At 39.8% G+C, this 14,562-nt stretch overlaps 1 protein-coding gene across 1 annotated transcript in view; it reads right to left on the reverse strand.

Annotated features, from left to right (window-relative positions):
- Positions 1 to 14,562, reverse strand: part of LOC139727770 (glycerol-3-phosphate acyltransferase 1, mitochondrial-like) — a 61,616-nt gene that overhangs the window by 41,923 nt on the left and 5,131 nt on the right. Inside the window, exon 2 of the mRNA XM_071638748.1 lies at positions 3,407 to 3,571. Within this exon, the coding sequence (XP_071494849.1) occupies positions 3,407 to 3,559 (153 nt within the window). The 5' untranslated portion in view covers positions 3,560 to 3,571. The remainder of the gene's footprint in view (positions 1 to 3,406; positions 3,572 to 14,562) is intronic.

Raw genomic sequence — 14,562 nt, forward strand, 5'->3', positions numbered from 1 at the left:
TCCGATTTTCCTCAAACTTTCAATGATGTGTTCTACTAATATTGCTACATTCTCTCAATCCTTATGTTTATGAAGGTGAACTTGTCCTTTAAGCTTTTGCATACATGTGTATTTTCAATGCAGAAATGGTTCACTATTCCCTTGCCCAAAATTTCATGTTGTGCTTCCATTTATAATTTAAAATATTTGCTGGCTTCAAAGCCCATACTTTAAAAAAAAATGGAAAAATCTATGCCTCTGTAAACATTAAAACATCTGCTACATCTGCTATATCTCAGTAAAATCTTGACACTGAAATCACCAACCCAGTCTTACTGAGCTTCACACATGCAGCTCCCATGCCACCATACTCCTTAGCTACAACTGTATTCATCATGCATAAACAGCTTCAAAAACCTGATGAAAATTCACCTGTTCCACAAAAGTATTCCATAGCCATGTCTACTGTAAGACATTTTTATAGGGTGAGTAGACTTTCCAGATGCCTCCTAATATAAGTTATGTCTTCATTTACATCTTTATTACAGGTAATTTCTCTCTTTTGTATCTCGCTGTACTGCACCACTTCCAGTTATGATTCATTTTATGTTGAAACCAGCTCCCTTCTTCCTTATTTTCATGTAATTGTAATGCACATGTGAGTGCAGTCCTAGAGAAACTGCACAATATAAACTTTAATATAAAGTATTGTAATTAAATCAGAAGTGGTATAGGAATATTAGTGGGACAAAATCAGAAGTGGTATAGGAATATTAGTGTGACAAAGTCCTGCAATTTTTTCTATGTCAGTATGAGATACATTGTAATATCAACTTTCTGAGTTCATAATAATAAATCATAAGAAATAAAACTTCCACTACCCATCCACAAATACTTGTACAGTTGCCTTAATTAAGCCATCCCGTATACTATTTAAAGGGACAAGAAAATATTAATTTGTCATCTGTATGCAGGTCTGCTAACATTCCCACATCCAAATCAGGGAGATTCCACACAGCAATCAGGGAGGTACAAGATCTGTGAGTTACATGCATTTCAATGGGTGAAAATAATTCCCAATAGACTCCTGCAGAATCAGGGAGAGTTGGCAGCTCTGCTGTATGTTCTAAACTCTTGACAATAGCATGACAATAAATGCATTTATGTTTTTTTAAATATAAAAAGAATGTGTATCCACTGGGAGAGTACTTGTATACAATGTGACTGTCTAGTGCATAATAATTTGATATTTTCTAGTGAACCCTAGCACACATTATCTCAGGGGTCTTGTATTTTGTTAGTCTGTCATCTACATCTTCGAAAGGACCTCAGTGAAACCATGGATCTAACAACAAATAGACTATCAACAAATCAAACCACTTTGAAGTGCGAGATCCACCGCCACCTACAATACGCGCATCTTAACGAGTAGTATACAGGTGTCTCGAAAATAATAGCACAATCACGCATCATCACTGGCAAAAGAACAGTTTCCTAATTCCCGTTTTATTTGGTTGATGCGCCCTTTCAGGCAGAAACATCTTTGAATAAACGGTAATGATGAGAGGCAGCAAACGTCAGAACATGACTAATTTCATGTTATTTGCTAGGAAATTTCAGATTCGCTCGCTATCGCTCTACGACCTTGCCTAATAGTAAGACACACATATCCGCTTCCCTTACTGTCTCTTTTCACTCTGGAAAAATGTGCAGAAAGGATGGAAAATGAGATTACAAATCATAATAAATTAGCTAAAATGTTAGCTTTCTTGGCCACTGAAGATTCTGAGTGGTGATCAATATACCACTACTGCACACGCATTATCCTTGATTTATTAAAGACAGTTATTATCTTCTGCGCATTTGGTTTATAGAGTTTTCAAAGCTGCGTTGTGTTTTGCTGTGGCTTGCCGGCGGCGGAGATAAGATCAAAGCACGAAAGAATGTTTAACCCATTCTGGATGGACTGATTTTGCTACAACATGCATTTCTCAAAGACACCTGCCCGAGTATACTCGGGACTCGTCCTCAACGCGTTTATATTTTTGTAACATATTAGACATAGACAGAGGCATCCATTAATTAACAAAATTATAAATGTCCATGTGTAGCAGTTCCGTGGTAAACAATCTAAAGCCTGGAAGAAAACTACATGAATACCTTGTACACCCTCACAACCAATGTTGATTTAGATACCTGGCAGACAAGATCAACAAAGTATGCACAAAAACATGCAATATCATATTGTCAGTAGGGACTCATACAAATATTTTCACAATTGCAAGAATGCTATGTCTGTAACTTAATCAACTCTAGTAAATGTTTTGAAAACGCCACAACCCCTGCATTAATAATCAAATAGGTTATCATATAAAATGTATGCAGCTGCAACGCACAGCATACCAAACATATTGTGCAGTGTAAGTTGCAACAAGCGCAGGATCTGTGTCAACCATGTGACACTCTGAAAGTGTGTCATGTGATCATAATTGCCTGGGCACATTTTGAGCCACACGCTCCACCATGTGGCTTCGCCCCCCAGAGTTCACAGAGAGATCACGCTGGCATACATGAGGAACTCACTCAGTGTGTTGTTCAGTTTTCCAGAGCATGTGTACACTGCAACTGTTTGTGAAAAATACACATTACATGCATACATGAGATTATAACAATATCTAGCACACTCAATATCACCTTCACATACACATACATACACACACACACACACACACACACACACACACACACACACACACGCAAAAAAAAGCCTTTGGGGATGATAATGTGATAAGCATCTGATCACAAACAGTATTGGCTCTGTAATGTACACCAACAGAATTGATGGTTTTATGAAACCTAATTATGTCTAACTTTTCACTCTGTTATTTTCTTTTTCCGGCCATCTAGCATTTAATGACATCCTACCACATGACCTTGAATTGCTGCTTAGCTGGTAAACACAGGTTGAACGGTGGATGCATTCTTAATCGATGAAAGGTACACGGATTATTTGCATGTCTCTTCTCTGAAGGTTGTTCGCCATGCTATCAATAATCATTCCTTTTCACGATGTGACTGCATGGATTCTCAGTCTCAAGCTATTGGATCACTTTGACAGATAAATTATTTGCAAACATGCAAACAGAAAAAAAAAGATAAAAAGGCATATAATATAACGGACACTGTTTTAAAGTGATTAGAATTTCAGCAATGCAGTTTCTCCTCATGGTTTTAAGTTTGCAGTTATTGTTGTAAGGCAGACAAATATCATTATACGATACCATACAAGACCATCCAAAAATGAGATCCCACCGAGGAGATTGTAGAGTAGATTCGATAGCTACGTTCTGTGCCTGAGTGTAAAGAGCAAAATTCATACTCAGTGCATGAATTTGAGATGATGAATTTCATCAGGTTTACATCTCACCAGAGAGGGAAGAGCAGCGGTCCGTCCCTTTCGTTTCCTTCTGTGTGGTTGGAAGTCGTCATTGAAACGGTTCCGCGGCTTGGATGGCGGGATGTTAGCGGGTACCTTCTGATCCCACTTCCGATAGACCTCCTCCAGACGTTTCATGTCCATGGTAGTGGAATTCTAGAGGAGATTAATAGAAGGAAGACACTTGAAACAGATGTGCACTGTACATGTACATAATGTTTACTTTGTTGCAGGACAAGTGTCTTCATGGCTATACCTTTTACGGATCTTTAAAGAAAACGCAAACCCAAAGAACAATGTGGATTGAGTGAAAGCAGCAACATTAGTAGAACATATCAGTGAAAGTTTGAGGAAAATCAGACAATAGATGCAATTATAGTTATGAATTTTTAAAGTTTCGGTGTTGGAACCACTGGATGAGGAGACTACTAGAGGTTATGAGGTATGAGTGGACAACAATATAAAGAAAATATGAAGAAAATTCCACAAAAACTCATTTTTCATGAAAATGACAAATTCCATCAACTTGATACTGACAGATGTTAAGGGTAGCAATTATTCCCCCTGTTTTCTGAAAGCTATTAGTCAAATGCTCTTTAATTATGCTAGAAAAGTGAATTTATGTATAGCCAATCTGGCTACATTCGCGAGGCTATTCGGATCATTCTGGCTGCTCATTCTACCTATTTGGCTGCTATTCGGCCGTATTCTGGCCTATTCGGCTCACTCGCCTGTATTCTGCTCTGTATTCAGGTAACGATTAGGATGGATTTGGGGAGGTATTCAGGGCATTCTGGGCAGATTCGGTTCTATTCGTGATATTCCAGTCTATTTGGCTAGATGATTCGGGCCGTTACTCCCCTAATGATACGAATAGGCCCGAATCTGCCCAGAATGCCTAAAATGCCTCCCTGCCCCGAATCCAACCGAATTCCATCCGAATACATCCCGAATGTGACCCAAATGAAATTTGTCGGGGCTACATTCGGGAGTATTTCAGAGTGTATTCGGCTAGTTTTGAACATTTCAAAACGAGCCGAATCCCTCCACGAATGTTCCAGAATCCCTCCCGAATTTTCGCCCATTTGGGGAAGGAGAACAAAATGCTAAAACTGCACTCAAATCATTACAGCCTATGCCTAAACAGTAACTGCCAGTAGACTCGGTTCTTTCCCCGAGTTTCAGAAACAGTTACCCGTATTATGAAGACAGGATAAAATCTGCACTGTGAGCTGGGCAAGACATTACAGAATATCATATAACCACATTTATCCCACTGCATATACAAGTAATTTGCATTAAGTCTATACTAGAATGACATTGATATCAAGGAAACACAACGTGCCTTTTGATTACAATTACACCTGTATGCACCATAAATTCCCTTTATACTGTACTAGAACCTCTTGATTTATTATAAACTATGCAGCGATCACTTTCAGATACATGCAAGGAGACAATTGAAAAGTTCAGGGATCCTGCGCACAAATTTGGGTCATTGACGTTTCTTGTACAGTGCATTTCGTTATAACAAACACGGTTATAACGAAATTCCGGCTACAACGAAATAAAAATCAGGCCGCAACATTATCCTCTCTTTGTTTTTTATTGTTTATTTGTTCGGTTATAACGAAATTTTGATATAGCGAAAGAAAACTCCCCGTCCCGAGGACTTCGTTATAACGGGAGTCCACTGTACCATGAGGATAAAGTGTATCTCGCTTCAAGGCATACCCTCAACAACAAAATACCACTTGCAGTCTGACGAGGCAACTGCGACACAAACTTGGAACATTTTGATACTTTAAAAAATTCCATCAGGACAGATTATTCGTAAAAATATATGCCTACACAATACAATATATGCGATGAAAGGCTTTTGCATAAATCACAATAGATTTAATGCAGTTTGTTGAAAATCAAACTCAATTTTCTATATAGAGCAAAAAAAAAAAAAGTCCACTGTACCATGAGGGTAAAGTGTATCTCACTTCAAGGCATACCTCAACAACAAAATACCACTTGCAGTCTGATGAGGCAACTGTGACGTAAACTTGGAACATTTTGATACTTCAAAAAATTCCATCAGGACAGATTATTCGTAAAAATATCATATGCCTACAAAATACAATATGCAATGAAACTGAAAGGCTATGCATATATCACAATAGATTTAATGCAGTTTGTTGAAGATCAAACTCAATTTTCTATATAGAGCAAAAATATCCACTTCTTCTCCCTCAACCTCTCAAAAACAAAATTTAAATTATTGATTCACAAATCTTCAATTAAATACTCACATTTTCATGATCCTCTGTCTTGAGATTGCTTTTCTTCCCCACAAATAAAGCATGATTACTGAAAGAGCCTACCATTTTGACGAGTAACAATGCTGATTGTCCAAAACAAAATAAATCAAATACATCTGTAGTGGAGAATAGTCAGTCAAGCTGGAACAGTGTGAATGCCAGCTGAAACAATACACACCTGACTGTACCAAGTCAAGTTATGAACACGTATATGATGAGAGATGGAGACACCAAGCCAAGTTCCTGTGGCTGCATGACGGCTAATGCTATTGGTTGGTGACTCCTATCACAAGTCCCGCCCCATCCCTTGGAACTTGCCTCTGATTGGCTCAACTTGTTCAATGACTTTGATAGTGGGAAGTCACAGGCCTCTAGTGACAGGCCAAGCCAAAACATGTTTGTGGAGAGATACGAACAAATAGTGTAGTGTGTTTACAAGGGTTTCCAGAAAACACAGTTTTTTACAAAGTTAACAAAACAAGAAAATGATGACCGAGTCCAGTAAAAAGCATTTGCCTGTTTTCAGGCTCATAAAATGAGAAAACAATGCTTGCTTGCCTGCAGTCATGTAATAACAGCTTTATACATAGAGTATCACAGACCTATCCATTACCAAGAGCTACACGCACAGTGCTGGCAGATTGTCATTCCTAAACACTGCCAATACTCTAAAGCCCCTGTTCAACTATGTCGTTCTCTCTACGATTTGACAATTTTCTCAGATCGGGAAAGATCGGGTAAAACCTGAGCCGATCTGGACACAGTACGATGTTAGAACGCTCTAAGAATGCTGTAGTTACGACTACCACATGCTTTCTACGCTCTTACTACGATGATCGGGAATGAGACATTACAATCTCTGCTGCTGCAGTTACGCTTTAGAACGATGTACAATGTAACTACGCTGTCAGTGCGATGTTGCCGATGTTATCCGATCAATGCACGCTACGCTATGACCGATCTACACGATCTTATCACACTGTTACCCCGTCCAGAGAGCTGAAAAGTGCCCGATGTGCCCCGATGCACCCCGATTCAACTGTCGATCCGCAGTCAGTCAAATTATCAGCATGCAAAACCAAAGAGATAAACTGTGAACCTCTAAGAAGCTCCTCAACTCACAGCTCTTTTGCAGCAATTCATTGTTAATCAAAGACATGCTGATCTTTCCAAGGCTTTTTCTTGATGTCCTTGCTTTTATCGTCCATCTTCCTCCAGTTCTCCAGGATTTCATATTCTTAAAAATTCTATGTCCTCTTCTTCCTCCTCTTTTAGCATCACCTGCAGTCTCTCTTTTTTCGCCTTGTGGGTAGCTGCTTCGCTGCTTTCTTTTCTTCTTTGTCTTCATCTCTCCTTCTTCGAAATTTGGAGCTCCTTCTTCTTCACATTCTGACTCGACAGGTGAAGCGACAACGTCCTCCTCCTCAACAGTTTTGCCTCTCGATATATTTGATCTTCTTCTGGCAGATATTTTTACAAGCTGTGAATTTTCCAACATATCGGCTGCGCCCATTTCAGAGCGGCGAGAGCGGAAGACGTGCGTAATTGAGTCTGGAAAAGCGTAGGAACAGCGTAGCTAAGGCGGGAACAGCGTAACTAAAGCCGGAACAGTGTAACTAAAGCAGGAATGAAGCGTACTGAGAGCGTCGTAGGAACAGGCCTTGATTCTATACGAGAATAGAGAACGTAATGAGAGTGGTGTTAAAGCGGGAAGATCATAATTTGATCAGGGAAGAGCGGCACAGCAGCGGGACCACGTCGGTGTCTAAGTTTACTTCCCGTTCTTGTGCCGATGTTACTACGCTCAGAAAGACCTTGTTACACTCATCCCGCTGTGTTTACACTGTCACTACGCTCTCCCTGCTTGCCGTACAATTCAAAATAGGTCAATTTTAATCGGGGAGATCGGGAAGAAATTTTGAACAGGTTCAAAATTTCTTCCCGATCTGAAAATGTGCCCGCTCCAACCCCGACCTCCAAACGATACTACGATAATTCCGAACCCTGTACGCTTTTGCCGCTCTCTCCCGATCTGCTAGATCGGGAGAGATTGGGGTCCAGATCGTGATAGTGGAACAGGGGCTTTAGCTCCAGGCAGTAATCTACAAAAAAATGTGCTGCACATGTGATGAACATGACTTTCATTGCTCCTGTGACATAACACTAACACCTTCTCACAAATCTTTGGTATGCTGACATAACAAGGGAAGAAGTTATTGATTTTCTTCTACTGTAAAGCTCATGAAATGGGTACTTTTCATAAAAAAAATTAAATCTGTGGAATTCTTTTTATATATTTCTTTATCATTACCATTCTAACACAAATCACAAATTGTTCCAGTCTTCTCATTCAGCAAATGACAGCATGGAAAAGATGAAAAATTCACAGCTTTCGAACAGATTGTACCACTTTCCTCAAACTTCATCATACATACACGTTGTAGATGTGCTAATCTCTGCTATACTAATACTGTAAAAGTGGTTTCTTTCGCGGTGGTTTTATTTTTGCGCTTTTCGCGCTTTGAGGTTGAACCGCGAATTTAACATCAAGCGAAAATGTTTTGAACCCGTTGCTTGTTACAACGCTATCATTACCGACCGCGAATTTAAACACACGCGAAAAAGTCGGCACCTATGGAAACCGCGAAAGTTTCTGTACGCGAAAGAAACCACTTCTACAGTACTGCAATCACTCAATCCAAACATGGATTTCATTTCCCTCAATAAGACAGGCAGTGCCACAATGGGCCAATTTCTTACAGTGTATGCACTGGCAAGAGTCTGTCCCATCTCTTGAGATCAATTTACGGGTACTGATAGCCACTCCTGCAATATCACATATATCCAACCTTATGAAATGCATTGATCCATCCCATCCTCCTTCACATACACAAACACGAGTTTCTTATTTAAGCCTTTATACAGTGTATCTGCATCATATGGTAAACTAAAGATTATTCTTTCTTAGATTCTTTCGACTATCAAATGCAATTATGTAAATACAATGTAGATCGTTATTAAGAAGATCCATGCGTATACTGAATGCATATCAACTTCAAAAACTACAGAATGCTTTATTATACAAATGATGCACAGGATAGAGTGCGTTAGTGGAGGCGTATAGTGCACTCGAGGGTATTTACAATTGTGAAACATGCACGAGGCGAAGCCGAGTGCATGTTGCACTACATTGTAAATACCCGAGAGTGAGCTACGCCTCCACTAACGCCACGAAATAATCCTGTGCATCATTTGTTTTATAAAATGGGTCGAAAATTCGAAAACTAACAGCATTTTCAGCGTTTTTCACGTACCTTTGTGGGTCAAGACGTCCGAAGATGTTCGTCCCAAAACGTCGCACTCGGAAATCCCGCACATATATAATGGGGGGTTGGGTTTCCGGACACTTAAGTTCCCGCATGAAAACTTACTTATTTTACATAGAATATGCACCCTTTACCTTAAAGACTTGATATAGACTCCTCATATAGGCCTACTAGACAACATACTCTGAAAACGGCGTGAGAATTAACCTGCTAAATCGTTGGATTTGCCCTTCAAAGTGACTCCATGTACGCGTCCGGTCCCACAACGCTTGGTCTACTGTACACTGTACGTATGATACGTACGCCGCGCCACACATGTTATGCACAAGGGAAGAAAGGCCGGCCGACCGGCAGTCCGAACTAGAAGTTTGTTTACAGGATTGACAGCGCGTATGCATGCAATTCAAAGGAGCCGCCGCGCGCACAGACGATCGGCAATAGGATTTAACACACAGTGCAATGGGACTGAGTAACCAAAGCACACGTGACTCATTTCAGCGCTTCCTATTGGCTACATTCTTGAACCCATTTTATAAACCACTAGACTAGTTCATACAAATGTACCCTGGCTCTAGCTATACATTATTGACATGATCTACAATAGTATACAAATACTGAATTGCTATTAAGTGTATAGACAGGCTGTAAGCAGAACTAATTCATATTATATTTTGGATCAAAAATTTGTCTTCCATTGATTGGTTAAAAGAGCTTCACGTGATTATAGGTATTTTGAACTATTTTAGAGTGTTAGTGTGTTCGAAACTCCATGAAGTACTATTTGCAAAATGACGTCACTTTTATGACGACATTTTGCAAATAGTATATACTATTTGCAAAATGATGTCACAATCACCCTTCTTTACAATCAAGTGTACGTGGTCCGTCCACGTCCGGTCCCGAATTCTAGTGTTCAGGTTTGCAGCGGCCATACGAGCGCTTCGATACATGCGGCGGGCAACTCTGGCGGTGCCACGGCTGCTACGTTTTTCAATTTCCGGTCTCTCGCACTGCTGCGTATTGCAGGCGCTGCGCTGCCGCCGCAGTGCGGCTAAGCCTAACTGCGACCAGCCCCAACACGCAGTGTTGCAGTGTAACTGTGTACACGGAGCGTCCCGGGGTTTATAGGCTAAGCCTATAATGATTTTCACTTTTTATTCAAATTTTTGATCCAAAATATAAAACAAATATACTTTGCCTAGTTTCGAGTTTCTTGTTAAAACTATGGGCCTCGGTGACTCCAAACTAGTACTATTCACTTCGGGGCTGCGCCCCTCAGTGAATAGTACTGGTTTGGAGTCACCTCTGCCCATAGTTTTAACAAGAAACTCTCAAGGCCAAGTATATTTGTATACTATCTTCAGTCAAAAAAGTGGGACACAGTCATAACAAATGGGTTTGTACTGAGTTGCTAGAACAAGGTGACCTTTTTACTACGCACTTCACTGCACAGCAGCACTTGGATATGAAAGTCACCTTCACACTCCAGCTGACTGTGTTTACAGTGACCCAGTTTAGGCACTGGTAACTGAATCAGCCTTTGTTGTGCAGCGTGCTACTTTGCACATACAACACCAGCGAGAGACTGCCTTGCATCATTCGTGTTTTCTTCTGTGGTTTCATCATGCCCATGTGTATATCTTCTGTTAATACAGTACAATAGACATACAATTGTACTCTAGTTTTCATGTGAACACACAGCCTACAGGCCATGTCAGTCATTCACAATTAGCATTCATCAGTTTTCCATAGGATGTAAACCAGTTAGTGGAGTTACATGATACATGTATTTTTTTAATAATCTTGCAACTCCACTAAGTGGCTGGTTCCAAGAGAAATAGCATGATTATGTATACCAGTAAGTAGCACAATTTTAGCATTTTAACCAAACCTTTGACCCTTGACAATTGACCTCATGACCCTAAATTCCCAAAAGAATCATTGCCAGTGTGGCACATGTACGTTTCTAAATTTTCATCTTTCACTGAGGGATGGAGGAAAAAAAGTTACATTTTACTTTTGGCATTTTCACTTGACCCCATGGCCAAAAGCTTTTCCGAAAGAATATGTATCCAGTAAAATATAATAAAGTTTCATGACATTGCCTTTAGGCATTGCAAATGTATTAGGAGAAATACAATTGTAGTACAAACAATTTGACACTTCATGGCAGAAGCATAAAAAGCTAACACTGCTGCATGCACTGTCTGTCATGGTAAGAAAATGACAAAGTTTTCAAATATCAAAACTGAGAATTGGTCTACGCAGCTATTTCCTTCCCTTCATGCACCGCATATTTGCGGTCATTTGAGTGTAGGTGAATTATTCTGTCAGCAGTGTGATATCCCCATTTCAAATCCAATTTCCACCTTCGATACTGGGGAACTCTCTATAAACTTGTCTGTACTAGGAAATATGTGGTAAAAGCATTCTCTTTGTTTTTGTCATATTTTGCAATAAGCTGGAAGTGTTGAACATCACAAGCTTCTCCTGATGCACAGTTCCTGGAATCATTTCAGATTAAACTACAAAATTATGTAAAATTTGTCATTTACAGTTTGTACAATACTCCATTAAAAAGCAGTAAAGCCAGCTTTCATTTACTTCATCCTGATGCGTCTTCCAAAAATTCACACTTCGGAAGCTTCCTTTTGCAATTAGCAAAGTGTTAATTCAATGACAATGTTAATGCAATAAATAACTACACATTCAAGTGAGTACTACAAAGGTTGTAGTATGCTACTCCAAGACATCTCAGTTCATATGTGACCTCAACCATTTCTCCTACTGCTGGTACCCTACCTTTACTTCTCTATCACATCCATATTACTTGTACTTCATCTATGATCAGACAAGCATTGATCAAAGGTGCAACAGTCCACATGTCAGTGATTTGTCTACAATGACGTCAAGACTAGCTTTGGGGAACCTCGAGATAGAGCATGCTTTGTCATTGATCACATGAACATGAAGTGTCAGTGATAGGTGGATTTTAATCACTGAAAAAAAAACACACATATTAAATAGATAAATAGATAATAATCCAGACACGATGGAAGACTTTGCTCCCATTATTGCAGCACCTAACAAAACACCATTAAACATGTCTATGTTTGATAAATGTCAAGGTTAAAGATATTCAATCAGGTCACTACAACACTACAATTGAGTCAAACTAATGACTGTTAGCTTACTTTTGGTTCACTGCTTTCATATATTTCTTTATCCTTGACAGTGCCTGATAGAAGAAGTGCAAATAGTAGAAAGAAACCCATTTGTGTCAACAACAACTTGACTTCAAATGTTGTGTATGGTCCATCAAGGTACATTACTGTACATCTGGATCTGGATCTGGATCTGGATCTGGATGTGTACGATGCAGGGCCCTACTGGGCATAACGCATCGGATGAGAGAGGGCACATAACAGGGATAATCAGAAGGTTCTAGGGATGACCGTTTTGAATGAGTCTGTTGATGGCGAGTTGATAGTGGCATCACTCAGGTGGTTCCACTCGATGAGAGTAGATGGGAATAATGAGTTCCTGAATTGTTTAGTTCGTACTCTTATTTGGTTAAAGCACTTAGGGGAGAGCGGGGAGAAGTGGGACATTATTTCAAGTTCGCCGATTTTCTTCTGATATCTTTTTATAAAAGAGATGATTACATTTCCTTGCGGGCTTGCATGAAGGTTCATATGGTAGGTTACATAAAGAGCTATAAACTGGGGGTGGCACTGTTCTCAATTTTCTGCAGTTAATGAAAAGAAAAAACCTTATTTTGGGGGAGAAGTTGACCCACCCGTGGGTAAAGTGGGACAACGGCAAGGGAGAAATGGGACGGTGTTGGTAAAGTGGGGTAAAGTGTGACATCCTATAAACATGTCGGAAAAGTCAAAGTTTGAAGGCGTAATGAAACATTGGTAATGAAAACAGTCAAACATGCTTTAAAATGATCTTTATTTCAACAAAACAAGTTTGAACAACATGTTTGAAAATCTGAACTGTTTTACATGTAATGCTATTATGAGGGACAAATGGGACACGTTGTCCCAACTGTCCCTCACATGGCATATACATAGATATGTACAACTGCTCAGTAACCATGCAGGCATTTGTCAAAAACAAGTTATATTAGTTGCATATCAATAAGGCTCACCACCAGCTTCAATTGTGCCCTTGAAATCATGAATACAAAGACAACAGGGTAATTAACCTGATTTTAAAAAAAAATCATATTTGGGGGAAAATTTTCAATAGCAATTTATGCACACTTAGAATTTGCCGAACTGCATGGCTTTCTTAATGTGATGTATGGTTGCTAGGGACTTATTGTAGATATTAGCCAATCGCTGATTGGTTGAACAGTTTTTGATTCAGAGAACGTGTCCCACTTGACCCGCGTCCCAACTCACCCCGCTCTCCCCTACTGTTTAAATATTTGTCACTTGTCTATTTTATAATGTTTATGGTATCACAGTTTATATTTATTGCTTGGCACAGATACGTCGCCAAGGTTTTGTAGGTTGAACAAAATTTTGAATTGGGAGAGCTGGCACCAGCCCCCCGACCACTTTGAAGAAGAGGGGTGAGTTTGAGGTTCCTTCTTCTTTCCTTCAAACTTGGGGATGCAATTGGAACATCCCTATTTTGAAGTAGTACGTGGGCATGTGCCTCTTCCCACTGAGTCCATTCTATTACTGTGCTGCTTGCACAGGGGGCAAACTCTCCCCTAGAGAGAAATAGCGCCACAATTTCGTTCCATTACAGGTCCAGCAAAATGATAGCAAAAGGGACATACCGGAAACTATCCACAGACTGGTACCGGGTATTCCAAATAGAATCACATATGGACAGCAAATCTCACTGATGTTCAATCTCTCCCATATATCCTTTTTTTTTTTTTTTTTTTTTGAGTTGCTGCTTTCATGTCTCTACACTACAGTCAAATGGAAAAATATAAAGGTTGTACATAGAAATTTTTCCTTGAATACAATTTATTACAATGGACATGTATAGATTCTTCTGCGTGTGGATCTACATAAGAGACCAAGTTGAGAATGAGGCATGCTACTGCTGTAACCAAATTTGTGATGCAACTGACAAGGACTTACATAATAGACTACTGTATACGCTATATATTTCGCGGGGGTTTTATTTTCGCGAATTTCGCTAGTCGGGAGCTATTCGCGAAATTAACAATGCGCGAAAATATTACCTTCCAAAATGAATCCCTTGCCTTGATGATACGAACATTTCAGTACTAGTAGTATACCATGTCAAGGCTTACCGAACAGACCATACTGGCTAAGCTTGTTTACGTACATATAGCACGTCCACGTCTACTTAATACGAATACTGTAGAGAGCCAATCCATTGCGCCACAACGTTACAACCGCGCGGCGTGTCACCCTTGGATTACATGTGATGTACCGTATTAGCACTAGCAGTCTTGCGTTTGCATGCCGCTACATGTCAACTTTAGGGGCCGGGGCTTCGTATGCTCCAGCTGGTT

This window comes from Diadema antillarum, unplaced genomic scaffold (assembly GCF_040938485.1).
Source record: "Diadema antillarum isolate AM-2024a unplaced genomic scaffold, OU_Dant_1.0 seq00000150_RagTag, whole genome shotgun sequence".
Lineage (NCBI taxonomy): Eukaryota > Metazoa > Echinodermata > Echinoidea > Diadematoida > Diadematidae > Diadema > Diadema antillarum.